We start from the raw sequence: 25,187 nt of genomic DNA on the forward strand, positions 1-25,187 counted from the left end.
GGTATTAGGAAAAATTTCTTCACCAAAATGGTTGTCAAGCACTGGAACAGACTGCCCAGGGAAGTGGTTGATTCACCATCCCTGGAGGTATTTAAAAGACATGTAGACGTGGCGCTTGGGGATGTGGTTTAGTGGTGGACTTAGCAGTGTTAGGTTAATGATTGGACTTGATGATCTTAAAGGCCTTTTCCAACCTAAATGATTCTATAATTCTATTCTATGAAATCAAAGCACCATGAGGGAACACTGTCTCATATTGTGCAGGGCAGACCTCAGCAGAAGCCACAAAGGCAGAAATGATTGTAGACTAAGAAGCAATATTGTGCAGCTATGCCTTGGGCAAGCAGACATATGAGAGGTTAAAACACAGGAGAAAGAAAGTCTACAGCAAAGCCCATTCTCATGTGCTGAGGGGTGACTTCAGTCTGCAGAAAGCGTGAAGGAGGGGTGGGCTCTGAGGAAAAACTTGGCTGAAGGAAAGTGAAAACAGATGGAAAACTCATCCTACAGGACTTCAAGATCTGGTGGGTGAACAATGATGCAGAGAAGGAAACAGGGCACCTGGGAGGAAACCTGAAGGTCTCTAGAACATCTCCAGTCTAGGGAGAAACTGGCCCAGACCAGCCTCCTGGTGCAGAAGGAAACAGCACCAAGGAGGGGGCAGGGATGCATTGGAGGGATGCCACAGGTGGGTTTCCACCTTGTGAGATCCCCCCGTGGCTGCTGTTGTGTGGCAGGGCTTTGGCCACCTGGCTCCTGCAGTCATTATCCCACTCTACTCAGCGCTCGTCAGGCCACACCGGGAATACTGTGTTCTGTTTTGGTCCCCACTATACAAAAAGGATGTGGACAGACTGGAGAAGGCCCAGAGGAGGTCCACAAAGATGGTCAGGGGACTGGGAGGACTGCCACGTAAGGAAAGGCTGAGAGAACTGGGTGTGTTCAGCCTTGAGAAGAGGAGGCTTCGGGCAGACCTTATCACCATGTTCCAGTATTGAAAGGGTGGCTACAAAGAAGATGGAGACTCCCTTTTTACAAGGAGTCACATGGAAAAGACAAAGGGTAATGGGTACAAGTTACTCCTGGGGAGATTCTGATTGGATGGAAGAGGAAAAATTTTCACCTTGAGAACAATGACCCTCTGGAATGATCTCCCCAGGGAAGTGGTGGATTCCCCAACATTGGACACTTTTAAGACTCAGCTGGGCAGGGTGCTGGGCCAGAAAGGTTGGACCAGATGATCCCTGAGGTCCCTTCCACCTTGGGATTGTTCCATGATTCTGTGAAGGTCCCCGGGCGTCACCCCGCGCCATCAGAGCATGGAGACACGGCGAGTCCCGCGTGGGAGGGGCCGCGGGGGAGAGGGGAGACCCCCGGCACCCAGACCCTGTGTCCGCAGGGGTGACCCTGGCCCGGGCAGGGGGGTGACGGCAGGCGGGTGACCCACGGTCACCCGAGTCCGGCGGGGAGGGGCGGGGCCACCAGGGCGCTGCGGCCCCGCCCCGCCCCACGCCCCGGCGCCCGCGGCTAAAACTGCCGCGCCCGGCGGGACCCGCCGCCGCTGCCCGCGCTGGAGCCCGTTCGTCCGCCGGTGAGTGCCGTGCCGTGCCCCCCGCTCCCGAAGGGGTGCTGCCTTCCCCCCCCGCCCCGCCTTGCTAAGCCTCCCTTCGGGAAGTCCCCGGGAAGCAGGACGCGGTTTGCAGCGTGCGGGACGGAGGGTCCCAGCCTCGGCCTGGCCGGGGCTTGTGCCCACCGTGTGCCGCCCGGGGCCCTGCCCCCGGGCCGGGTCCGTGAGCCCGCGGGGGCTGGCCCAGGGGCAGGCTGAGCCCGGGGCTGGCGCTCGCCCGTCTCCTCTCCCCGGCTGTGCCGGTGTTCTCAGCCCTCCGAGGCGTGACTGGTCCAGTCCTGCCGGTGCAGGGACGGCTCCGGGGAGAGCCGGCGGTACACCCCTGCGAGCAGCGCCCGCGGCGGCTGCCCAGCTCCGCTGCTGCCGGTCACCCAGGCTCAGCGTGGTCCAGCCCCCCCTCTTCAGTCCTGCTGTAACCTACCCTGAAGGCTGAGGAAGAAGTTAGGTCCAGGATCAAGACCCTTTGCCTGCTTAGGACTGGTTCTTAGCGGGTCGGGCCCCTGCTCAGCTGTGGGATGAGCTGGAGGGACAGCCGAGCTGCCCAAGGAGCTGGATGCTCTCAGCTCTGGGGTGGGGCGGTGAGGGACAATGGACAATGTCAGCCCTGAACTTGCTGCACAGAGCTGGCAACCTGCCCACGGAGAGGCGGCCCAGAGCCTGGGTCTGCCTCATCCCCAGCCTGGTACTGCTCCTGAGAGGCTTTTGCTTGGGGCTGCCTGCCTGGTGTGGGCTGTGGGCTCCAAACCGCTTCCTCCACTGACTTCTTGCCCCCAGCGATGGCTGATGAGCTCAGTGACCTGCTGCGGGAGTTTGATGAGGTGATGGAGGACTTTGACAGAGGGCCTGCGTGCCAATACGAGCAGCACCTGGAGGAGCTGAAGAAGAAAGCGGGACATAGCGTGTATGATAGCGGCATTGATGAGCTGGAGAGTGAGTCTGGGGCTGGGGAAGGAGGAGTCCTGGGGGAGGATGGTGTCTGTCAGGATGGAGTTTCTTTGGGAGCTCTGGGGTTCCTCCATGGTAAACCATGGAGCTTCCTGATGATCCCACCTCTGAGTTGCCTGCCTGACTCATCTCTCATGGGCTGGACAAGTAGCATGAGGTGATGACCACTGGATCCTGGCCCAGGGCCTGCCAACACCTGCTGGGGCTCCTTCTGCTGGGTTGGCTGCTGCAGGACTGCATGAAGTTTGAGATAACCAGGAGGTCAGAGGGAACCAGTTTGCTACAATAATCCCGAAGAGTCCCTGTGGCTATGCCCAGGCAACCTCTAGTGCTGTTTGCCCTGACAGAGAAGCTCAGTTCCCTTTTTCCAAGCATCCCTTGCAGTCGAAGAAGAGCAGATGGGTTGGCCAAGAGTGAGGGTGGTCCAGGGACCATATGCCATGCACATGATTGGTCCCTGGTCCTGCAACTTGTTTATAAGGTGCCTGTGGCCATGGACAGTGACTAATGCTTTGCATCCGTAGGTACCAGCACATCCCCAGGAAGCAGTCTCAACTCCAGCGAGGAGGACCTCAACACCCCTGCCAATGCTTACCCCTCCAAAGGTGAGGCTGAAAGATCTGTCTGAAGGGCTTCCTTCTGCATGCTTGGCTTGGCTTAGCAGTGATGGGCTGGTACAGAAGCAACCAGAGCAATTGTGGTTAGAAGTAAGGGGTAGGGATTGTTCTCCCAAATTAGAGCTGGGGGCAGGAAATGGGAGAGACCTGACAGTGTGTTTCTCTCCGCTAGCAAAGCTTGGCGACACGCAGGAGCTGGAGGAGTTCATTGCGGATCTGGATAAAGTGTTGGAGGGTACGTATGCAGCTCTGATCTCTGTGCTTCCCAAGACCCAAGCTGCATCCAGCCTGGAAGGTCACCAGGGCTGGGGCTTCTCTGCTGCCTCTGGCTCAGCAGAGATTGGCCCAGCACCCTTCCTGGGGCTCCCACTTCAGGGGGCTTAGAGCTGCAGGGGTGGAATCTTTCTGTCTTTTGCATAGGGAGGGCAGGGGGCTCATCTGCATTTCCCCACTCTGGTGCCTCAGTTTCTCCCAACTGGTGAAGTGGAGGTGGCAGTACTGTCCTGGTGGGGAGGAGACTGGGGTTGTGAAGGCCAGATTGGTCCTGACAACAAAGGCCTGCAAAAAAGGTGGCCAAACAGCAGCAACCTGCAGGGCTATTGACATTTTCAGGAAGATGTACAGATGCTTGTGGCTCTCTGCCTACAGCATTCCTCTGACTGCTGCTCAAAGGCTTTTCTTTGCTATGTGAGGGGGAAGGTGAGCAGGAGGAAAAGACTGTTTTTCCTTGTGGTATACCCCAGCCTGGAAAAAAATCAGCCCTGTGGGAATATCCCGTCTGCAGGGAGGAAAGTGAGGATTCAGACTCATTAAGTATCACCTAACACATGCCCTTGGGATGTGTTGGCACTAAGTGAAGCTGTTGGTAGGTCTGAGTGAGATTTCTGCATCTGTGGAGTGGGCACTGCTGCAGAGGGTTTGTGCGATGGCAGAGAGGGGAATCCCAGCCCTTGGGGAGCACAGATGGGTCATGGTATCCTGCAGATGTTTTTCTCCTAGTAAAGGGCTTGGCTGCAGGTACTGCTGGAGAAGGTGGTGATGCCATGCTGGGCATCTCTGGCAGCTTTACCCAGGCAGCTCTGCAGTCCTGTGAGGTTGGCTGGTCACCAGTAGCTTCTTTTCTGGGGAAACTGAGGCAGAGGGTACACTTCCTCTCCAAATGGGTCACTGGGCGACAGGCTGGAGGCAGAGAGAACTTGATTTAAACAAAAATAAACATTATTTCCCCTTAGGCAGGCTACATAAGTCACAGTTCTCAGTATCTGTTCCCTTCCCTTTTGAGCATCCAAAATGAGGTGGCTGGTGAAAAGTGCTGCTTCTGCTGGCCCTGAGCTGTACTCGGGGGCAGTGAAGCAGGAAGGGGACCAGAGCCCCCCCAGCAGATTTCTGCTCTCACCTTGCTGCTGGTGATGCTTAGGGGGGTCCAGCGCACCATGCAGCTGCCCTCCCCTCAGCAGTCATTTCACCAGTCTTCCCCCCCACCCTTGATTGTCTTGCAGAGATGTGAGATGTGGTTCTGGTGGTGAGTTTGGAGAGGAAGACCCACAGCAGACGAGCCCCGTGCCTCCCCGATGCACCCTCTGCTTCCGTGCCCCTGCCACCCACTGCTTGCGTGGGTGACAGGTCTCCCGTGCCATGCTGCTCCGTGCCGGGGAAGGGCAGCGCCAGCCACAAGTGGGGACTGATCCCGCAATGGGACGGGCAGCTGGACCTTGCTCTGCTCCCACGTGCAAGGCAGGACTCAGCCAGCGCTGAGATGGGACAAGCTCTCGCTGGGGGCACAACACCTTGTCCTGCGAGGGGCACTGGCAGCTCTTGTGACTGAGTGGGAGAGGGGGTGGGATGGGGTGGGGTGGGGGAGTGGTGTCTATGCCACTGTTGAAGCCAGAGGAGAAACCCTGGGTGATTTTAGAGAAGATCAGCTTGCAGTACATCATCAGTGAGACCCTGGTGTTCCCTCCTGGGAAGCCTGTTCCCACAGTAGCATCTGTCACAGGCAGTGACAACCACTGCTGGCCCTTCGCTTTGCACGGGTAGCCTCAAATAAGGCCCCTGCCTGCACCCCAAGTGCCTCTGCCCCAACTGCTGCTGTAAATACTGTAAAAAGAATGTTACACACTGTACAGAGGGGATGTATTTTTATGAATGGGATTTTAAGACTCAGTGCTTGTCTGTGTGTCTGTCCAGTCTTTTCCCATGGGCTCTTCTCCACAGCTGCCTGGAGGGGTGGAGCAGGCATGCTAGGGCGCAGCCAGTGGGGCATCAGAGAGACTGGGGGAGGGTGGGGTGACAAGGAGACTTCAGGGAAGCAAATTAAGGAGCATTTGTATGTCTGAAGTGGGGTAGGGGAGCCCCTGGTCCTCCCTGGCTGCAGCAGAGCATGGGGCAGGCTGGGCTACCTTCTGTCCACGGCTGCTGTGCTCGGAGCTCTGACCCTGGCAACAGGGATGGATGGACGGACAGGGGGAGGGACCCAGCTCTCTGCAGGGGTCTTAGCAAAGCCCCCTGAAATGTGTCCCCAGGACTTGTACCCTCCTGCTGCCTTGTGACCCGCTGGGGAAATGCCCTGCCTGGCTGGGGTAAACCCCAGCCTGTGAGCTTGGGCCTCCCTGGAGCAACCCCAGGAGCTGGCAGGGAGCCTAGCTGCTCTCACGGGGCCAGATCCAGCCTGCCTGGTGGTCCTGAGCCTGCTGGGGACAGGGAAGAGGAGGGCTGAAGCCATGCACCCGGGGGGCTCATCAGGTGCTGCAGGGTGGGTAATGGCCACGGCATCTGCTCGGACATCCCGTCACAGGGGCTCTGGCTTCTGGATGGGGTGGGGGTGGGAGAGGAGGGCAGAGTCTGTCCCTTTCTGCTCCCATCTGCTAGGGGCGATGTGCCACTGCCCACTCCTCTCGCACCGGTGGGAGGAGGTGCTGGGGACCTGTTCCTGGGGTGCTGTGAGACCTTCTCTGCTCCTGTTGGTACTCTCTTTTCAAAAGCCCCTTACTCTACCATTTTCTGTGATTCTGTAGGGTAGATTTAGGTTAGATGTAAGGAAGTTCTTTGCTGTGAGGTTGCCCAGAGAAGCTGTGGCTGCCCCTTCCCTGGAAGTGTTCAAGGCCAGGTTGGATGGGGTTTTGAGCAACCTGGTCTGGTGAAAGATGTCCCTGCCCATGGCAGGAGGTTTGGAACTAGATGATCTTTAAGGTCCCAACCAAACCAGTATATGATTACCCTAAAGGTACATTACAGGGAGTATTTCTTGCTTAGCCTAAAGAAACAAGAGGCAAATGAGGCCCCTTGCTGCAGAGCTGGGTTTGCAGCTGTCGGTTTGTTCCCATTGTGCTTGAAAAGACCAGGGTGTGTGTCAGTGGGTGATACTGCTCCGGGAGTCCCACTTCTGAACATATGTGCCCTAGTGACACTTCCTCTGGTTATTGCCACTTGCAGCAACCCCAGGAGCAAGTCCCCGGGGGATGGGGGTTTGCAGTCCTCTGCCTTGGGTGGTGTGTGGGGTACCCCTGTGTGTCCCTGGGGGGTGAGTGGCTTGGTGGGGCAGACAGAAGGTGCTGTCCTTCCTTCCCAGTGATGTCCACATGGAGCAGAGACACATGCAGCTCTGTTGCAACTGTCTGAGCAGGAAACAAGACAGTTTTTAGCTTCTTTCCTCACCCCTTGGTTCCTGGTGTGCTGATCAGGAGGATATTGGTCATCTAATCTGCCAGCCTGGGGCTTGGTGCCATCACAGAAGTTTACTGAACACATGTTAATCCTGCAAACTCAAGCAATCGGGAGGGAGGGCAAGAGTGTGGTGGTGGCTTCTGAACAGCCCCAGCAGAGCCCTGTGCAGGGCAGGTCACACATGGGGACACTTTCTGCTGTCACTCTCCCCAGCTGCATGACGTGTCTGCTGATCTGCCTCCCACATGGCCCCCTGGCCCCATCAAGGGGTGACCAGAAGATGGGGGTGAGAACAGTGTGGGGGGCTGGGGGTGGCAGTGATGCTCAGAGCTCTGCCCGTGACGCTCGGCTGTGTGATGGGGCCATAGCACCCTGGTCACCCACATCAATGGGGTCAGGGCAGCAGGAGCTTTGGGGGCGGTCACTGTCATATGCAGTGGCAGCAACTCCAATGTCAGTCAGGACATTTTTTCCCCTCTGAGTCATTGCACACAGGCGTTTCGCCCCTGCAATCTAGCTCTGACTCTGATGTTTATTCCACCCACGGTCCCTTTCTGCCTCTGGGTATCACAAGCACCATACCAGCCTGCGTGGGAAGGGGATTTTTAACAGACCACCCCCAGCCTGCCTGACAGTGTGGTCTCCAGTTGGGTCGTGGAGATGCTCAGTGCTGGGCCGGGGAATCCCGTGCGGTTGCTTTCCTTGGGTGCCACTCGCTGGCTCGCACCAGCGTGGCATCTGCAAATGTTGCTAAGCAGCTGCAGATATAAATACTTTCAAGCCCCAAATCTGTTGTGGCTGATACACCCTTGCAGCAAAATAACAGACTCGGTGAAGCTCCAGATGGGTTGTTTGTTGTGAGGGTTGCCAGGAGAGGGGTTTGGGTTTCACCCCAGGATTCCTCCGGAACTTCAAATCAGGCAGACAACGTGGGTGTCCTGTGCTGCTCAGGATTGTCTCCAGGGCTCGTGGTACCTCCTGCACCCAGTGCCATAGCTGTCAGCATCTGCTTGGGCTGGTGCTGGGGGAACAGTGGAGCTGGCATTGGGCACTCCATAGTGCCGGTACTACATGTGGGTGACGGGGTGACATGGGACCTTATGCCAGCATTGTCCTGCCCAGCCTGCACCGACAGCTGCAGCAATGGTGATGCTTGGCCTGACCCCCCCCCCCAGGATGGACTCGCACATCGTGGCAAGCAGACCCCTTTGGGCACAGGGGCTCTGTCAGGTCCTCTGCTGGGATGGGGTGGGGGATTTTTTTACTTGGGGACCCCAGGCAGGGGTTGGGGACACACCTGGGTGGCAGGGTGGCTACGCCATCCACTGGCCCGGGGGGGGGGTAGTTGTGCAGCCCCCACGGGGCTGTTGTGCAGCTTGGGAGGATCACTGCATCCAGTCATGCTCATGGGACAGCTGAACACCCAAGAGCAGGGAGGGCTGAGGCTGACAGAGGTGATTAGTGGGGAGAGTTGGATGGCCCCTGCATGCACATGTGGTGGAGGTGCTGCAAAAATAATCAGCGTGAATGAGCACGTCCTGTGATACGTCGGTTCCTCCCCTGGGTCCCTCTTCCTGCAGCAGCTTGGAGGAGGCTGGACCAGGGCCAAGGAGCCCTGCGAGCAGTAGGGCCATGCTGGACTTTGTGTAAAGCTCTTCAAAGAATCTTGAAGGTGCTTTGGACCTACCAGGGTGGGAAGACACCCTCCGGAGGCACCGGGAGCTGAGGGTGCTGGAGGAGCTGGAGACAGTCAGCCTCTGAGCAGTGCTGCCTGGAGGGTGCTGGAGCCCCCAGCAGCAGCTGGGAGCTGCTGGTCCAGACTGGTTGGGGTGCAGGCAGCAGAGGGCAGGGAAAGAAGGCTGCAGCTCCCCATCCCACCACGGTCAGTGGAGAATAAACTCAGCCTGAGCCAGGCTGGAGCAGGCACCCGGTGCCTGCACGGGTGATCATCTGCAAGGCTGGCATGGCTTCCAACCATGCATTCACTGCCCTGTGATCTGCTGCCTGCTAACTGCTTGCTTGTTTTCTTAGAAGCGAGAGCAGTGTACATGGGGCCACCAAGGGACGGGAAGTGGCTAACCGGAGTTGAGGCAACTGCACGGGCCTCCTGCCTGCACCTTTTCCTTCAAGCCCAGCTGCAAACCCAGCCTTTCTGGAGGCACTGCTCCAGCACTGGGTCCCACACGCTCTTTTCATAGGGTCTCCAGTAAGCCCCCTCCTCCAGGCTGGGGGCATTCAGCTCCAGCTGTAATGCCAGCTTGCAGAGGAACAGATCTGGCGTCCAGGGGACCCAAACAGCCAGGCTGGGGCATGGAGGGGAGAGATTTAGCAGAGGTGGCCCATAGCCACACAGGGGCTGGCTGGCAACCAGCCACCTCCCTCCTTTGCTGCATGAAGGGCAGCCAGAAACCTCCCTGGTGGCCATCACCATAGGGACCACCAGAAGTTCTCCTTCATCCCCAGGTAACTGTGGCTCTCTGGTCCTCTCCAGACTGCTGAGCTGGTGTCTTCTCCTCCAGCAGCTGGGAGGACACTTGTGTGGTACTGCCCAGGGCTGTGTGTGCTTGGGGACATCTGTGCCACGCTGCTTTTCAGAGGGGAACCACATCCTTCTGGGGAAGGGAAGTCCCTGGCTGCCCAGACAGTCTGGCTGTAGTGATGCAAGAGGTTGTAACTATTTTGGGAGATAACCTAACCATGGGGATGCCGTCTGCTGCTGCCTTTCTTTCCTGATAAGCCCTCTCACGTGCTTTGGGGGATCTTTCCACATTTACAGGAAAGAAGAAGTAGGATCCTTTCAGGTTTTCCAGCACGCTTTTTAACCGGAGCTAGAGAGCTGCATGGGAGCAGGCACAGCTCTCATTGTAGGTCACATTTACCCTTCAAAAGCCCACCCAGACCCCAGCTCATCCGTGCTGGTTTGAGGGTGTGAGGTGCCCCTCAGGGCTGGCTGGCTGGCAGCAGAGAGGGAAGTACCCGCGGGTGTCCCATCCTGTGGGGTGTGGGAAGGAGCACTGGCTCAGTGGGACCTGGCCATGATGCCAGCTCTGAGTCCTCATCATCTGGTCCTCCTCCTGATAGGGGTATGCAAAACAGCCCACAGCTGTGCTGAGCAGATCATCTCTCGAGCCCTTCCCTCCCTGCCCTGCCTGTCTGCCAGCCTGAGGGGTGCTGTCCTCGGCCCCCTCCTCTCCCCAGGGAGCTGCCAGCCCCAGCTGTCCCCAGCCTGGGTCCTGCCTGTGGGAGGTGGCCAAGCAGGTATCAGTGCTGGACCTGGGAAGACCAAAGTCTCCATCACCTGAATCCCTGCCCAAGAACAGCCCTGGTGATGCCTGCAAGGGGCCAGAGGATCAGCTGGACTGCAGAGCAGAGCCCGAGATGTTTTCCCAGGGTGGGGTGCAGATCCCCATTGCCCCAAACACCAACTTGCTCCCCTCTGCTGCCTTTCACCACCTTGTCAGTGCAGCCAGATGCAGGCTCTGGGGTGCATCTCGATTTTGGGGACCAAGGGAGGACAGGTGTGGTAACCCTGCCTGCCTCCAGACATAATGAACCCAACCACCTCTCAGGTCTTGAAACACTGGTCCTTGCCTTCAGCCACCATGGGCAGGAGACACCCCACTGCATTACGTGGGGTGGCTTTGCCTCTTCCAAGGGAAATCCATGCTTAGGCAAGGGGTGAATGAACATAGGCTTTTACCGCTCCTCTCTGTTGAAACTACTGCCCAGAAACAAACTTCCTTCCCAGAACCAAAAGGGGTGACATAGCCTGGTGTCACTGGTCAAGTCAGATCTCCACTGTCCTTGCCCACAGCTTCCACCGCAGAGACAGCAGAATTTAGCTGCAATGCCATGAAGGGATGTGAAACCACAGAGGGATCCAGTGGGGACATAGGAGACTTGGGGTGTTCCAGGTCATGGTTGTGCTGGGGGAGTTCCCAGGACGGTCAGCTCAGCAGGTGGAGGGAAAGGCAGGGTAGGGAGAGACTGGTTGGCACAGGGCTGCAAGGAGAGCTGTAGTTTGGGCTGAACAGCCTCAGATGCTGATTGAGAGTGATGGAAACATGGCAACATGGCCTTTATGGGCCAGGCAAGAGGTTAGGGGCTTCAGTAGCCATGGTGGGCTCGGGCTACCTGCACAGAAGAACAGTGCAAGGATGAAGCTGGCCAAGCTGCAATGGGCAGTGGGGTGGAGGAAGGTCTCCATCACGCACAGACCCAGACTGAGCGTGCCTCTCCATCCTGTACAGCCCCCACAGAGTCCTCAGCTCCACCAGCCCTCAGCAGGGTCTTCTCCAAGGAGCAGCAAGTCTCTCCTGGACCATCTTTCAAGGCACATTAAGGCCTGTGAGCTGCATCCTTGCTCCAGGCAGTGCCTGAAGCACCACCCCAGTGTGAACCCCTTCAGTGCTCGAATTCATCCCTGCAGAGAAGAGTGTGGTGCTGGCTCCAACCTGTGTGCCTCCAGGCTGCAGAGAGTACTAGTATTAACCAGAGCTGGGGGTCTTGCTCCTGCGTTACACCCTGCACTCTGATTTACACCCTTCACCCTGATTTCCACCACCAGTGCCCCAAGGAAACCCCAGGGATGCTCCCCACCTCTCAGCACCTTGGGGGAGCCCCTGGGAAGGTTGGCAGACCATGGAGACAGCAAGCTATCTTTAAGAGCTACCAGGGCTGGCAACAGGCCAGGTTTGTCCAGGGTGGCCTGGAGGCTTGTTCCTTCAGACCAGGCTGCAGAACAGGGCTGGGAGGTTTCTTCAGCAGTGGTGCAACTGCTCTGACTCTCGGAAATGTCCCCCAGTAGTCTCTGTGTGACCCTACCATTGCCCAGAGGAAAGGAGAGCTCCACAGTGCTGGCCAGTGTGGAGTGGGTGCTTTCCCAGTGGGACATGCCAGTGTCCCTGGACGAGGGGAGACAAGCTCCTCCGGGTCCTTGCTGAGGTTTCACCCAGGTAGAGACCAAGGCCGGTGCCTGCAATCAGAGAGGCTTTGTGTTTTTTCCCCTGGCTGCTTGTTCCCTGCTCAACCCCCACCCTGTGCTCCTCCTTAGCGAGCTGGGCTGTCTGACTTCATCCCCCAGGTATCCAAAGAGACAATGCTGGTGGTGGCGGCCAGCGCGGCATCCTGTCCCTTTGCCCCCCCGGGTCACTTCCTGGGATTGTTCTGCTTTGCTCGGACAGGGGCTGGCTGCTGGCTGTCCCCGGGGACCGGGAACGGATGAGCCTCACGTGCCTCTCGGCCGGTGGTATTTCATTCAGCGGCAGAGCACGTCTGGGGCACGGGATGACAGCAGGGAAAGGTTATTCTGTCTCTCTGGGCTTTCTCCTGCCGCCTTTCCCTCCACTTTGTTACGAGCTGCCCTCCTGCAGACCCCACCAGCAGCCCCGGACCGCGGGGCAGGCGCCTGATTTCCAAGGCAGCTAAAACCCTTTGGCTGAAGTTGCCAAAAGTGGCCCAGGTCTCAAGGGAGAACAGAGAAACGCAGCTGAGCTGGGCCGGGACTCCCTGCTAGCTTAGCTGGCATTAACCTCATAATTAAACTAATTAAACTAATACCAGGAGGGTCCAGCCCTGTGTCACCATTCCTCGGGCACCAAGCCTGCATTCAAGCAGGGGGCTAAGCCTGCAAATAGCCCTCCTCAACATAATCACCCCTGATTTTCTGCATCCAGAGGCTAGCAGCCTATTCATGCAATGATCTTTGGACTTGAAATATCTTTTTTTCCTTGTAATTCTTTACGGTTTGGTTACCATGCTGCCCAGCCTCATACTCTTTTCCTCACCGCATCCCATGAATTTTCGTGTCCTGACTGTTCTACCACTGTAGGGCATGTTTAGATTTTAAAGTTCAACTCCTTCCTCATTCTGCTGTGATATTTGCTTAATTTTGGGGTGTGTTCCTTGCTATCTCTTGGCTCCCAGCTGTGTGCTGGCTGTCAGTACTTGGAAGGCTGATGCTGGGTAGATATCGCTGGTAGCCACTGCGTGCAAGTATCAAGTGGATGAAGCAGCAGCATCCCCTCCTTCCCGCTCCCCCTCTGCGTGCTCAGCTTCGACCTAGCTCTAGGTCCTTCTGCCTGCCCCAGGTCAGCACACAGAGTCAGCAGCTTCATCCCTGCTTGATCATAGTGTGGGCTTGGACAAGAAGCTGGTTGCTTTCTTTCTGAGGATCGCCTCTGGTTTTATCCCCACCCCAGGAGGGTACAGGACTGGGCTCTCTGTTAGCAGCAGGACAAGGCCATGTCTTCTGCAGGCAGCTGTGACGGGCTGCACCCATCACTGGGACCTCTCTCTGGGTGTGCTCTCCAAGTGCAGTGACAGATCCAGGGTGCCCAGAGCATGGCACTGACGGGTCCCAGAGCACCCGGTGCTTCAGACTGGGGTCTGCTGGGATGAGGTGGGTGGGTAGATGAGCAAACCATAGTGGCAGAAGAGGCAAAGGGCAACAGCTTCGTCACAAAATGATGCCAAGGGGCAAACCAGGGGCTGTGCAGACGAGGTGGTGGGATGCTGGACGCTCCCAGGTCTGCTCCCACCCCAGCCACGTGTTTCCAGCTTCTGCTATTTCAGGTCTTCCTGTTTCCCTGAACAGAGAGGTTTCCGGGCACGCTGGGGACAAGGCAGGCAGCCCTGGGGTTGGCCCTGCCTCCATGTCACGGGTCTGACATTCACATTCAGCCAGGGGGATTATTTTTTTCTTCTGGTGAAGCTCCTGGGCAAGTGGTGTAGAAAACAATAGGCAGGAAATCAGGGATGGGGTTTGCCTTCCCGGTCCCAGCAGCTCTGCTCATGGAGTGTCTGCAAATACCTCCAGGTCTGGGTTTCTCTTCCTGAAGCTCCCCCATGGAGCAGCCCAGTCACTGCAGCAATGCTTGTCGCAGTTGGGATGAGCAGGACAGGGATGGAGCGGAGCAGAGCCCTCTCCTTCCCTCTCCTCCCTGGCCCCACAGGCCTGCTCCTCCCTCCCAAAGACCATTGCTTTGCAGAAAGTCTGCTACTGAGGTTTCCAAGTTGCACCTCCCTATCCTGCCTGTTTCTGGAGACATTCTTCGGAGAAGCAAACCAATCTGTGCAGCATCTGTGCATCTCCCTCTGAGCAGGAGCTGGGAGCCTGCAGAGACTCCCCAGGCCGGTGAACTGCTGCTCCCGGGACGAGGGAGAGAAGGAGGCTTGGATGCTGCCCTTGGCCTGGTCCTCTTGTGCCTGCAGGGCTGTCTGCTGCCGGACTCAGCCTCTTGCGGGGAACCAGACAGGTTCTTGCTCCACAGCAGCATCACCCCAGCATGGCTCCGTGCTCTTGTGGGTTGTCTCCCAGCAGGGACCAGCCACGCTTTCAGGCCCAGAGAAGAAACCAACCAGTTTTGAGCCAGTCTCCATGAGAGGAGGAGGAGATGCCTCCAAGGACTCGGAGTTAGTTGCTCAAGCAAGGTGCTCCTGGCTGGTGTTGGCCTCTGCCTGGCCTGGCAGCTCCTGCCCGCACCATTGCTGCCCTCTAGTGCTGCAGCATCCCCTCTCCTGCCTGTCCCTAGGCGGACTGGTGATAGACTGGGAGAGGTGGGCTTTGGTGGAGGGGCTGCATCGGGGTGGGGGCTGGCTCCTGCGGGGGGCACGACTCACAACCACCTCAGCTGCTGCTCCAAGGAGCTTAGTGCTGCTGAGGGTGCTCATGCGCAGGAGGACAGAGGGGAAATCCCCATAAACACTTGCCGATGAGTTCTCTGTCAAAGTGCTTGGCTCCTGGAGACAGGCGGGGAGAAGGGAAACTGAGGCACCATGGCTCTCCTTCCTCCCTGGCTCACACAGCACCTCAGTGCTCCACTCCAATAGTGCCCTCAGTTTGGCACAAGGGCGGAGGGGGATTACGGGAAGCCTCTGGGCAGAGACCAGTGAGTGCAGCCAAGCCGTGATGGGGGGTCTGGCCTGGGAAGGAGTTGGGTTTAGTCCCCCAGAACCCTGAGGTGTCCATGTGGTGGGGTTTGGGTGGGGAGAACTGGAGGGGTGCTGGGTTGAGGATGGCTTTAGGACTGCCTTTTCTCCTCCAGGCTTGTCTGCTTTGGGGGACAAGAGGGATGAAGCCTTCCCAGGGGGCCCGGGAGATCCATCAACCCCCTGCTCTGCCCTGGCTTGGAGGGGTCCAGTGCTGGCCTGGAGCAGGATGTTGTCAGTGAAGTTGTCCCCTGGGGCTATGCCACAAGCCAGAAGCAGACCTGGGGGGTAAAAAAGTTGTTTTCCCGATGTCGAGCCCTTGTTTTAAACCCACCTTTCCTCCATCTTACATATTTTCTGCCCCAAGGGACCCTCCCCGAGAGCCGGCTGACTCCTCTTCAGCGCAGCATGGACAGTGGGGATGGGGGCACCAAGGCGAGCGAGCTGGTGCCGAGGGACAGGTTAGCTGTGGATCACAGAAAACACTAGCATCTTTTGCATATATTTAGTGAATTGAAACGGAAAAGTAATCCTGGAGCTGGAGATTTTCCCATTCCTGTGAGCATTTTCCCACAGCTTTCCCATCACAGTCAGACTTTGGAGGGCTGGAAAGTGCCCCATGGTGTATAAGGATGTATTCTCCAGCTGGAGACATTTAGGGAGAGAAACTTCTCTGTGTCCTCCTGGCTCCTCTGCAGTGTCCAGGGGAAAGGGTGGGTGAGGGAAGGAGGGACACTTCTTTTTAAGACCAGGTGAAAAACGTCCCCCACAAGCAGGATGGCAACAGTGATGTCCCAGCCCAGGGTTGGGTGGTGTTGGATGAGCAGAGCTCTGGAGAAGCAAGAGACATTTGGTCGGGTCCACTCGTCGTTGCCATATGGGGTGGTCTTTTCCGAAAGGTTTTGGCGTGGGGGATCCCAGTGGGGCTCACGGCAGAGGCACAGGGCAGAGCATCCACCAGGCCCCATGGGACCTGCTGCACCAGCCCATCTGGGGGAGATGGGGGTCAGCGATGGGGGGGGTCGGTGATGTGGGGTGTTAGCGATGGGGCGTCTCTGCTGGGGAGGCCAGTGATAGGAGGTCAGTGATGGAGGGGTCAGTGATGGGGGATTCTCTGCTGGGGGTGGCAGTGATGGGGACATCTGCGGTGGAAGGCCAGGGATGGAGAGGAGTGGGATACACCAGGACCGGAACAGGGGCAGGGCGGAGGTGCGATTTGCGCTGTGGTCTCACAGAGGCCTCACGCAGGGACCCTCCGCACCCACTTTCCCTGCCCTTGCCTCTCCCCTTGCAGAACGGGGTGAATACCGCTTTAAGAGCCCGGCGCCCACACTCAAGATGGCGCCGGCAAGGCGCGCCCGTGCTTCAACAGCAGCGCAATACGCCTGCGTACAAGCCCTGCCCGGAGAGAGGAGCAGGGCGGGCAGCCGGGGAGGCCGCGTGACGTCACGTTTCCCCGCCTCGCGGAGGTGGTGCCGCCCGTCGCGCAGGTGCAGCGGCGGCGGCGGGGGGCGGCGGCGCTGGGGGCCCGGGCCGGGGCCTGGCTCGGCCTCAGCCTCAGCGGCGGGGGCTGGCGGAGCGGGGCCCGGAGCGGCGGAGGTGCGAGGTGAGGGGCCGGGGCAGCCGCGGGGCAGGCCTGGGAGGGGCAGCTGTGGGGCTGAGGTGTTTGGGCGGGAGTGGAGTACGTGTGGGGCTGCCTGCCCTCTCTTCTCCCCCGGTGTTTTGCGATGGTGCCGTTGGCCTCGGGGTGGGGAGCGATGCAGATGCCGCAGTGGGAGGTGGGAAGCGGGAGATTTGACTAAAGCTGGCGTAGAATGTTGGAGTCACGAAATGGGAGAATTCCCGGCTCCCCGTGTGCGGCCGGGATGGGCTCCGGGGGCTGCAGCCCCCCTCGCTCGGAATGGCGGGGGTGATGCTTACCCCCACAGCTCAGCCCTGGGGAAGGCTGTGTGTCCCGGCTGTGTTTTCTTGCCTGAGCAAGTCACTCTTTCTCTTCCAGTAGCTCCAAGAAGCATCAGAGTGAAGGCAGGAGCAGCAGAGCCTTGGGAGAAGGTACCGATGCCGCTTGTTGGATGGGTAAATGATCCTCTTGTAATCGTGATTGACCTCTCTGGTGGGTGAACACCCGTGCTGAGAGCTTGGGCAGCACACGGCAAAGTGATGAGCTGCCGGGGGCCACATCACCTGCTTTTCTTTCTGTCTGCCTCTGCTGGAGCATATACGAGCAGAGCTGGTGTTTGGGTGCTCAAGGAAATTCCTATCTGAGGGAGCCTCCAGAGATCACAGAATGGTTTGGGTTGGAAGGGACCTTAAGGATTGCCAAGTTCCAACCCCCCTGCTATGGGCAGGGACACCTTCCACTAGACCAGGTTGATCAAAGTGCCATCCAGCCTGGCCTTGAACACTGCCAGGGAGGGGGTGAGAAATAAGGCAGCCAGAGTTTGGGAATCCTTTAATACAATTAGTGTTACCAGGTTCTGGATGTTGTGAGCTTTCATTTGTCCAAGTTTTAAAGCCTTTGTTAATTTTGAAGGTTGTATCTCATTTTTTTTTTTGCAGCCAGAATGAAAGGAAGGATTTAGGTTTTTACACTTGTGTAGAGCAGGTGTTTATGAAATGAACACTTCATAATTTTCCAGGTGTTGGTGGTTCTGTTCTGGGCTCCTGGTGAGGTGGGGTGGCCATGGGGCAGGACTGTAAGCACTGGCGCCTGGGAGGCAGCAGGGACGCCTGGCTGGTAGGCACTGCTGCACCTCTGACTCCCTTTATTCCTAGAAGAATGTGAAATCAGGATTATTTTTGTTTTTAAAATACTGCTTGAATGATGGTTGTATAAAATAGTGAATTGTTTTTAATTTTTTGGGATGCAAGGGCCAAGTCATCTTCTTGTCAGCCCGAGCTGGAGACTTGCTGAGCTACTCCTTTCTGAAATGGCCTCACACTCTCTGCACAGTGACAGGTGAAGGTCTGTGGTATATGACCTTGAACTTTGTTGAACCAAAATATCTTCTGAGGTCTGGATTTGGTTTTGGTTTGCCCAAGACTTTGTGGTGTTGTCACTAACAGTTGTTGTCCAGTAACTCCAGAAGCTGAAATGGTTTGGGAGCAACACCCAACCAAAGTGTTTTTTTTGATGGAGTTGTATTGTCCCTGCACTTTCTCACCCCGCCGTATGCTGCACATGCCTGAAAACGTAACAGCAAATGTCCTTTGGTCTCCCTGTGGACTCATAGGTCATGATCTTCAGCTACCAGAAAGCTGCAGAAGTTAGAAAATCTCTGTGGGCCCTAAAATACCAAAGCTCATTTCTCTTTTCTCCTGCAGTGTTTTGTAGGAGGTTCTTTGGAAGTTGTGCCACACAGACGTACTTTTATTTTCTTGCATCCCTTGCCACGCAGCCGTGCTGCTCCTATCTGCTGCCGTGTGCTCTTGGCAACCCCATTGTCTTTCAGAACTGGGTAATGCTGTGAGGCAAGATTTTATTTTCATCTAAATACTTTCCTTCAGTTGTTCTCCAGCACTGTTTTGTCTGATTTGTATTTGATCCGGTTTGTTTGTTTGTTTTTAAAAAAATGCCATGAAGCTGGTAACTGAGTAAGAAATGTGGCTGTAACACCTATATTTCAGGAAATATCTGTTAATGATACATTATTCCTTTGGCACTAGATGTTTTGGCAAGGCAAAAAGCTGCTTGTGCAATTGTCACATTGCAGCATGCAATTAGAACATGGAGTCACTTGCTTTTCCGAGTAAAGAGCTGCTCTTCATGAACAACTGGTTTAATGGGAAGAATGGTGGAGCAAGCTCTCAGGTTGGCAGCCGTTACCGTCACACGAGCTGGTGGCAGCAGGGTTTAGCAGAGGGATTTCAAAAATTGGGGAAGCCCGATGGCACAGGGGGGCGGCTCTGGCATGGGGCGGCAGCAGGTGGTTTTGTGGTTGGGGAGGGTCTGCTGCAGCTGAGGTGCCTGGAAACATCTCTCGCAGCACCCAGGGCTGTGCTGTTGCTGCCTAGATCTGTTGTGGGGATTTTAAGTGCAGGTTGATGTATGCAAATTTTCTTTTTTTACCTGGGAATAGCATTTTCAAGGATGTGTCTGTGTGGCGGTGATGGCATCCTCCCCTCAGATCAGGGTGCTTGCTGCAGCTTCGTGGGGTCTCAAGGCTCACCTGCTTCTTCTGCTCCTTTGCCCACATCACCCACCTCCTCCTTCCCCAACACCCATATTGTTTCTTTTCCTCTGCCACGGTTTCTCATTTTCTTCCATCCTTGGTGTGGAAGGTGGCACCAGCTGTGTCTCCAGCTGGATCTGGTCACTAGTGAAGGCAGGTGAACCTGCCCCCCAAAATTCCTCACCTTGAGCATGCTTACATAGGGGTAGAATTTATCTGTATAATAGCACAAGCCATTTGGGTGTTCTGGAGGCGAATGAAGTCTGGCCTGTGCCCCAGCCTGTGTGCACAGCCAGGCAAGGGCTGGGGTGGCTGACATTGCCCTCATCTGGTCTTAGACTCATCCAGCAGGTTTGTTCAGGAGTTTGGATTCAGGTCTAAGTGCCCAACTGCAGAACTGACAGTGTGGGTTTGAATAGTTATGTGCCTCGTGCATCATGCTTTTAATTATTCCCTCTGGAATAACAACTCACTCTTGGTTATGCAGCACAGCTTCACGTGCGGCTGTTTCTGAAGGACTGCCAGCCCTGGCTTTTGAAGATCCTTTTCTGAATGAATCCCTTGAGCGTGGAAGCCCACCTGTCTCCTCGGTGTAGCTTGGGCAGCGTCCGAAGGCAGAGGAGATGAGGGTCCCTGGGGAGCCTGCCGCCTGAGAGGGACTGGGCACACCGCTTCAGCCGAGGTAACCCTGGGCACGTCTGTGTCTGCTCAATAGCAGAAGCTACAGAGACTACTTGGACTTCCGAGGTGCTGCGTACCCGTCGCCGTCGTGCTGCAGATGTTTCTGTAGTGCTTTCGGTTTGAGGCCAGTTCTTGGATGTTGTGAAGTGGTGTGAAAACACTGTAACTAGTGTTTCAGGGCTTGTTGTGGTGACACTGACGGTGTTTCATAGTTGTTGCCTTTCTGCACAGCTGTGTTGTGGAAGGTGGGATGTCATGTGTGTGTCCCTGCATCCTTAAGGTTTCCTCAAAGCCAGTCGTTTCTCAAGGCTGAGGAATGGGTGAGAGCATTTCTGGGGAAGCTGGCTGTTGTGGCACCCTGTTGTTATCTGGAGAAGAAAGAAGTGGTTGTGCTGTAGGGCAGAATCTGGTTGTCCAAGCAGGCTGCTGTGGACATTCCTTCTATCTGCGTACGGCTCTTTTTAAGTCGAACTTCAGCAGCCAACTGACTGAACTTTGGGTTTATCTGTGTACTGGATGTATTTGTGTTTTATTCAGAAGAAGGGGTGCTAGAGGCATGCTTGGGTAATTGAGTTAGGGGAGATGAGAACACCCAGATGAATGCTTTGGTAAGATAGAGGCAACTGTTGGCTTTTTTGGGGTTGGGAGATTTTCATCATGTCCCTGATTTTCATCTTAATAGTCCTTTTGCCTCTTCATGGGTTTTTGCTTTAAGCAGAAAATTCTCAAGAAATTTAAGTACTGTAGTGAGACCTACACAGGGTATATAAAGTTACTTTGATTTTTTTTTTTCTTTTTTAATGACATCTGCTACAATATCAACTTTTAAAAAGTTTTAAACAAAAATACTGCTGCAGTCAGTGGCAGTGCGTTTCTGCTCTTCTTGGAGACTGTAAAGCCCATAATCAATAAAGGGAAAATCCTTTGTGTGTTTGTACAGTGGCCATGATCTTTTTCGTGCTGCTTGACAATAAATTGAGCAGTCCCTGATGAAATGTATGTGCAGTTGCATTTTCCAGAACACTTTATAGCAAAGAGCATGGAAGGTATCCATGAACAGAGGGTCTGAAACCCACGTGGCGAGTCTGCTGCCTGCTGTGGATGCCAGCGTGTCGCTGCCGAGGCTCGGCTCCCAAAGGTGCTTCCTGAGAACCTGGCTGGAAATTAAGTAGACGGTCAGGCTGCTTATTTCAGTGGCCTTAACTCCTTTACTCTCTAGCCAAATTTCACTTTTCCCAAAGGGGATAAGGAAGCCTCTTTGTATTTTGAGGGCGCTGGTGTTGTGGGTAGCTACAGAACTTTTGGACACTGAAACGTTGCAGCTTCTGCTGTTGGAGGGTGGAAGGTGAGCTATTGAATGAGCGTCCTGGTTTTTAGGAGGCTGAACCATCTGTAGAAATTCAATGAGTCCTGAGAGCTGCTTCAGTATTGCAATCGGTGAATTCGCCCTGTTGTTTGTGTGCCAGCTTGTTCTGGTTCAATGCAATGGGTTTCAGACCCACTGAGCTGCAGTTCAGTACTTCCAAAATGCTGTTTTTATCCCGCCCTCTTCAAGGAACTTCTGTTTGTTTTTTAAAACATCTAGTGACTGTAGAAGGAAAGAGCTTGTATACTTTGGATCAAATAGCCAGTCAGCCTGAGGAGGTGCCTGTGAACAGGATAAAATCCATTGCTTTGACAAAAATGTATAAAATCAGCTATGTCATGTGCACTGAGCAGCTCAGATGAATTTTATGGAGGGAGACGTTGGAAAGGTAACTTGTGTGGGCAGCACTCGGGGCCTGGCTGCTTCATAGTGTTTGGTGCGTGCCAGCTATAATTCTCACTGCAATTTGGCAGCATCTCTTTGGGTCATTAATGCCACCTCTCTGGGGAAGCTGAGCAGCAGTTCTTGCCAGGTTCTGTTCCTCCTGTAACCCCCTTACTGTCAGGACAGGGAGGCTTTCAGGAGTCTTTTCTCACCAAGGATTTTGTGCAAGTTGAGTGCTTTACATTCTCTTTGTGCCTCGGGAAATCCTGTTAAGTCCGTTGTGGCCTATATTTCAGTAACTTGGGCATTTTCTACCTTGTCAAACAAGAAGCAGAACTGCAGTCTCCTCAGAATAGGTCTTAAGCTGATACCATGTAGTGCCATTTGAATTTTAGGGTTTGCTGTGAAGTGTCATAAAAACGAACAAAAAAGATAAAGTACTTTGCTGGAAGACATACAGTACTTGGCACTTAACTAAAGTATGAAATGACAGGTTTCCAGCTGAAACTTGATGCAAGCTTGAAACTAAACTGGACTGTAAAATATAATTGGAAATACTTGTTGAAATCTTGCTATTTGTAGCCATGATGGTCCTTATTCTTTAAAAACAAGAAAGGGAAAAAGGAAAGGAAAAGGGGAAAAAAGTGGTGGTATTTGAAGAGAGATGATATTTTATCAGGGGTTATTTGGCTTTTTTTTTTTGTCTAACACAGTTTTGGGCATAAGCTTTCTCAATCAAATCTGAAGGATGTCAGCTCTGTAACATCAAATTCTTGTCCTTTTTGAATTCCAGTACAATAACTAAATGTAACAGATAGAGAAAGAATGGGATGATTGTAAGTCATGTAATTCGAAAGTGAAGATCCACTCTGTTAGTGTTGCACAGCTAGTGGTTATGGTGTATGAGTAGCATCTGACTGTGAGGAGTTCATTTTTAACCTGAAGAGTGGAAATGAGTTTATAAAACACTAATTCTGTGGCTGCAGTAACTTATTTTAGTCAGGAAGTAGAAAATTATCCATACTTTATTGAATTGACTAATTTTCTTGTTTGCCCTATTGGGGTAAACATGAAAGGACCAGTATTTAAAAACACTGCTGTCCTGCCTGGGGTGTGAAACTGTCTCGTGGGTGCCAGGTGTCTGTGGGTGTTGCTGTGAACCGTGGGTGAACACGGCTGCTGAGCCCTGGCTGCTTGGGTGACTGTGCAGTCATTTTTGGGAATGGGGGAGACAATATAAGCCTCTTGCTAGACTAGTTCTTGGATCTGCCTGTTGCAGTATTGGGAATCTCCTTTAAGAAACATTACTAAGCGTACATTGAAGCTGTCTGGGTTTAAACAAGGCTAGCATGTGTACTCTGTGTGCTTCCCTACCATAAAGTAGAAAAAGAACGCTTTATATAAAAACTATATTTGGCCAGTACTACTGGTTTTCATGCTGCCTTGAAGACTTTTCTGTATTAAAATCCACTTGTCTTGTATCCAAATCACTTTTCCACTTGACTTTGGGGCGGATGTGCTGCGGTTAGTTTGATGTGCTGCTGCGTGTTGCACCGTGCCAGACTGAAGCTGCAGGTCGCAGAGCTGGTTCATCTGGACCCCGACACAGGGGGAAGATGGAGGGAGGTCCTGCAGCCTTTGGCTGCTTGAGCACCTTTGCTGTGCTGTGTGTCTGGGAGTCCCTGACTCCTCTCTGCTTCTTGTCAGCATGGACTTCAGCTGTAGCTCCTCGAGCATGGTCTGTGGCCATCTTGCCTTGGAAACTCTCAGCCAAGAAGCAGCCTACCTCCTTAACGAAAATGGGGCCCGTAGGGTTGTTCTGCTTCCTAGAGCTCTCCTAGGAGGGAAGTTGGCTGTGAGGACAGCTTTGGTTGTGATCCAGTTTAAGAGTAGCGATTTTGGCAGGAAGTGGCTTTAGAGTCTTCATCCAAGACTTTGATGTTTTCAGGATGAAAACCATGTTAGATCTGTTCTTAATGCTGTGGCAGGCTCTGTGATGAAAACCACCTGCATTTATTCTGGCTGTTTCATTCTGGGTCATGTGTTAATCACACTCTTCCCATTTGCATTGGGAAGGCTGGATGAATGGAGTGACATCTGGCTGTATGTTGAAGATATGCTAACCTCAGGATGGCCTGTAGACACTTCGGAGTCATCGCTTACCAGCTACACAGGTATGTTTTAAAAACAAGGCTCTAGCTCAGCTGATACTCCTCCGCAAAGCTGAGCTAGTCAACCAGTTTTACCAGTCTGGATTTCCAAAGAAGGTGGTAATGGCAGAGAAGCTGTCAGTTGCATTTCAGTATGGAAACTGCTGCAAATGACTGAATTTAGTCTGTAAAATACAGAAAGCTAAGAAACCAGTAGCAAAACCTTCTTAACTGTCTGTTGCATGGCACAATCACAAACTGCCTGTAAATTTGGTCTTTCGAATTTTCAAGTTAGGCTGCTTTTTATCAAAACACTAACCTGAAAAGAAGCTGGAAGTGTTTGTGAAGAAGCTTTTGGGAAGAGGGGTCTGAGCTAAGATCGTGACTTTTTAACTGAAAGTTAAAATGGAAATTACAAATAGTTTGGGAGGAAAAAAACCTACCCAGCAAAAGCAAGGCAACCTGACTTGTGTCTTGGCACTTACTGCATTTCTGTATGATGAAGTGCCTTAAAAAACCCAGAGATTTCTGGAAAAAAGCACTGAAATGCCCATGATCCCTGTAAACATGCTGGTCAGGCTGCTTTGATCTGAACATCAAACACTACTACAATAGGGGTAATATTGTACAAGAGGATAAAACCAAACCCTTCAGAGAAAGCTGGGTGACTAAATAGGACCTGAGCGCTGTCTGAGGCCTGTGGTCAGTGTTGCTAGAGCGATGCAAATCAGAGCGTCGTTTGGTAATGTGGATGGTGATTGTGCAGGGCCCGGGCTGACGTTGCTGTGGGTCCTCTCCTGAATCCCAGCTGGCTGGTGCTAGTCACATCTCCGTGGGTTGGAAGCTGAGGTGTCCAGCCTGGGAGGAGAGAGAAGCAGCACGTAACTTTGGAAACAGGAGCGGGTATTGGGAAATCCAAGTTGTAGTTTGTCTCTTTTAAATAGGGCGTTTATTTGAAGCATCACAGATGCTTGCCCCAGTGAAACAGGAAAAAATCAAACCTGCCGAGAAGAGGTGCATTGCTGCTCTGAGGGACACGCGTTGGTCTGGCTGTGTGCGTTGTCCCACGTTCATCCTCAGGTGTCTGCAGGGGGGCAGGCGTGCCTTGCTCTGCATCTCAGTACGCCAGTGTCCTGGCTTTTCTGTCCTTCCCTGTCTCCCACATGGCTGTTTGCTTCCAACAGCCATAACCAGCCATAACCCAGCTTGTCGGTATAGTCAACTGTAGGAAAAAAATGGCAATATCAACAGAAATGTTTAAATGGGAGTTTACTGCTTTAGGGGTGGGGGGCGGTTTGAGAGCTATGGTTGCACATCAGTAATTATCAGGAAGAACTGCTTCTTGGCTTTTAGGAAGTAGAGCAAGGTGGTGTAGCATACTGAAAAGATACTATGTGTTGGAGACGTAACCTGCTTTCAACCTGCAAGCAGTTGTAGGACTGCTTCTGCCTCTGAACTCCCCTTCAAATTCACCTTCAAATAACAGGGAAAGCCCCGAAGGTAAGAAAGGATCTGTGTGGGTTGGGGAGCATAACACCGCCTTGCCAGGACTGCTTAGGAACCTGTTTTTCCACTCAGTTTGTAGGAAACGTGAGTACTGCGTACAGGTCAGTGCCTAGCATTGGTGCTTTCACTTCTCCTGGTCTGTGCCTC

At 54.2% G+C, this 25,187-nt stretch overlaps 2 protein-coding genes across 9 annotated transcripts in view; both read left to right on the plus strand.

Annotated features, from left to right (window-relative positions):
* Positions 1-1,450: 1,450 nt before the first annotated feature.
* LOC141949429 (regulator of cell cycle RGCC-like) lies at positions 1,451-5,352 on the plus strand. The gene is made up of 5 exons (XM_074883025.1): positions 1,451-1,591; positions 2,402-2,557; positions 3,097-3,177; positions 3,362-3,424; positions 4,689-5,352. Exons 2-5 carry the CDS (start codon positions 2,404-2,406, stop codon positions 4,694-4,696), a joined length of 306 nt encoding a protein of 101 aa, XP_074739126.1. The 5' UTR covers positions 1,451-1,591; positions 2,402-2,403; the 3' UTR covers positions 4,697-5,352.
* Positions 5,353-16,267: 10,915 nt separating this feature from the next.
* LOC141949421 (H(+)/Cl(-) exchange transporter 5) overlaps positions 16,268-25,187 on the plus strand; it is a 44,194-nt gene continuing 35,274 nt past the window's right edge. For 2 of the 8 annotated variants that reach the window (XM_074882986.1, XM_074882991.1), the window contains exons 1-3: positions 16,268-16,380; positions 16,781-16,857; positions 19,441-19,635. Coding sequence is in view for 3 of the 8 variants with exons in the window: in XM_074882984.1 (XP_074739085.1) it covers positions 16,854-16,857 (4 nt within the window). In the remaining 5 variants the exon portion in view is untranslated. Of the gene's footprint in view, positions 16,388-16,780; positions 16,858-19,440; positions 19,636-25,187 lie in introns of all 8 variants that reach the window. The other 6 variants (XM_074882988.1, XM_074882984.1, XM_074882989.1 and 3 more) reach the window with 6 other exon arrangements.

The sequence above is a fragment of the Strix uralensis genome, chromosome 13, assembly GCF_047716275.1.
Source record: "Strix uralensis isolate ZFMK-TIS-50842 chromosome 13, bStrUra1, whole genome shotgun sequence".
In the NCBI taxonomy this organism is placed as follows: Eukaryota; Metazoa; Chordata; class Aves; order Strigiformes; family Strigidae; genus Strix; species Strix uralensis.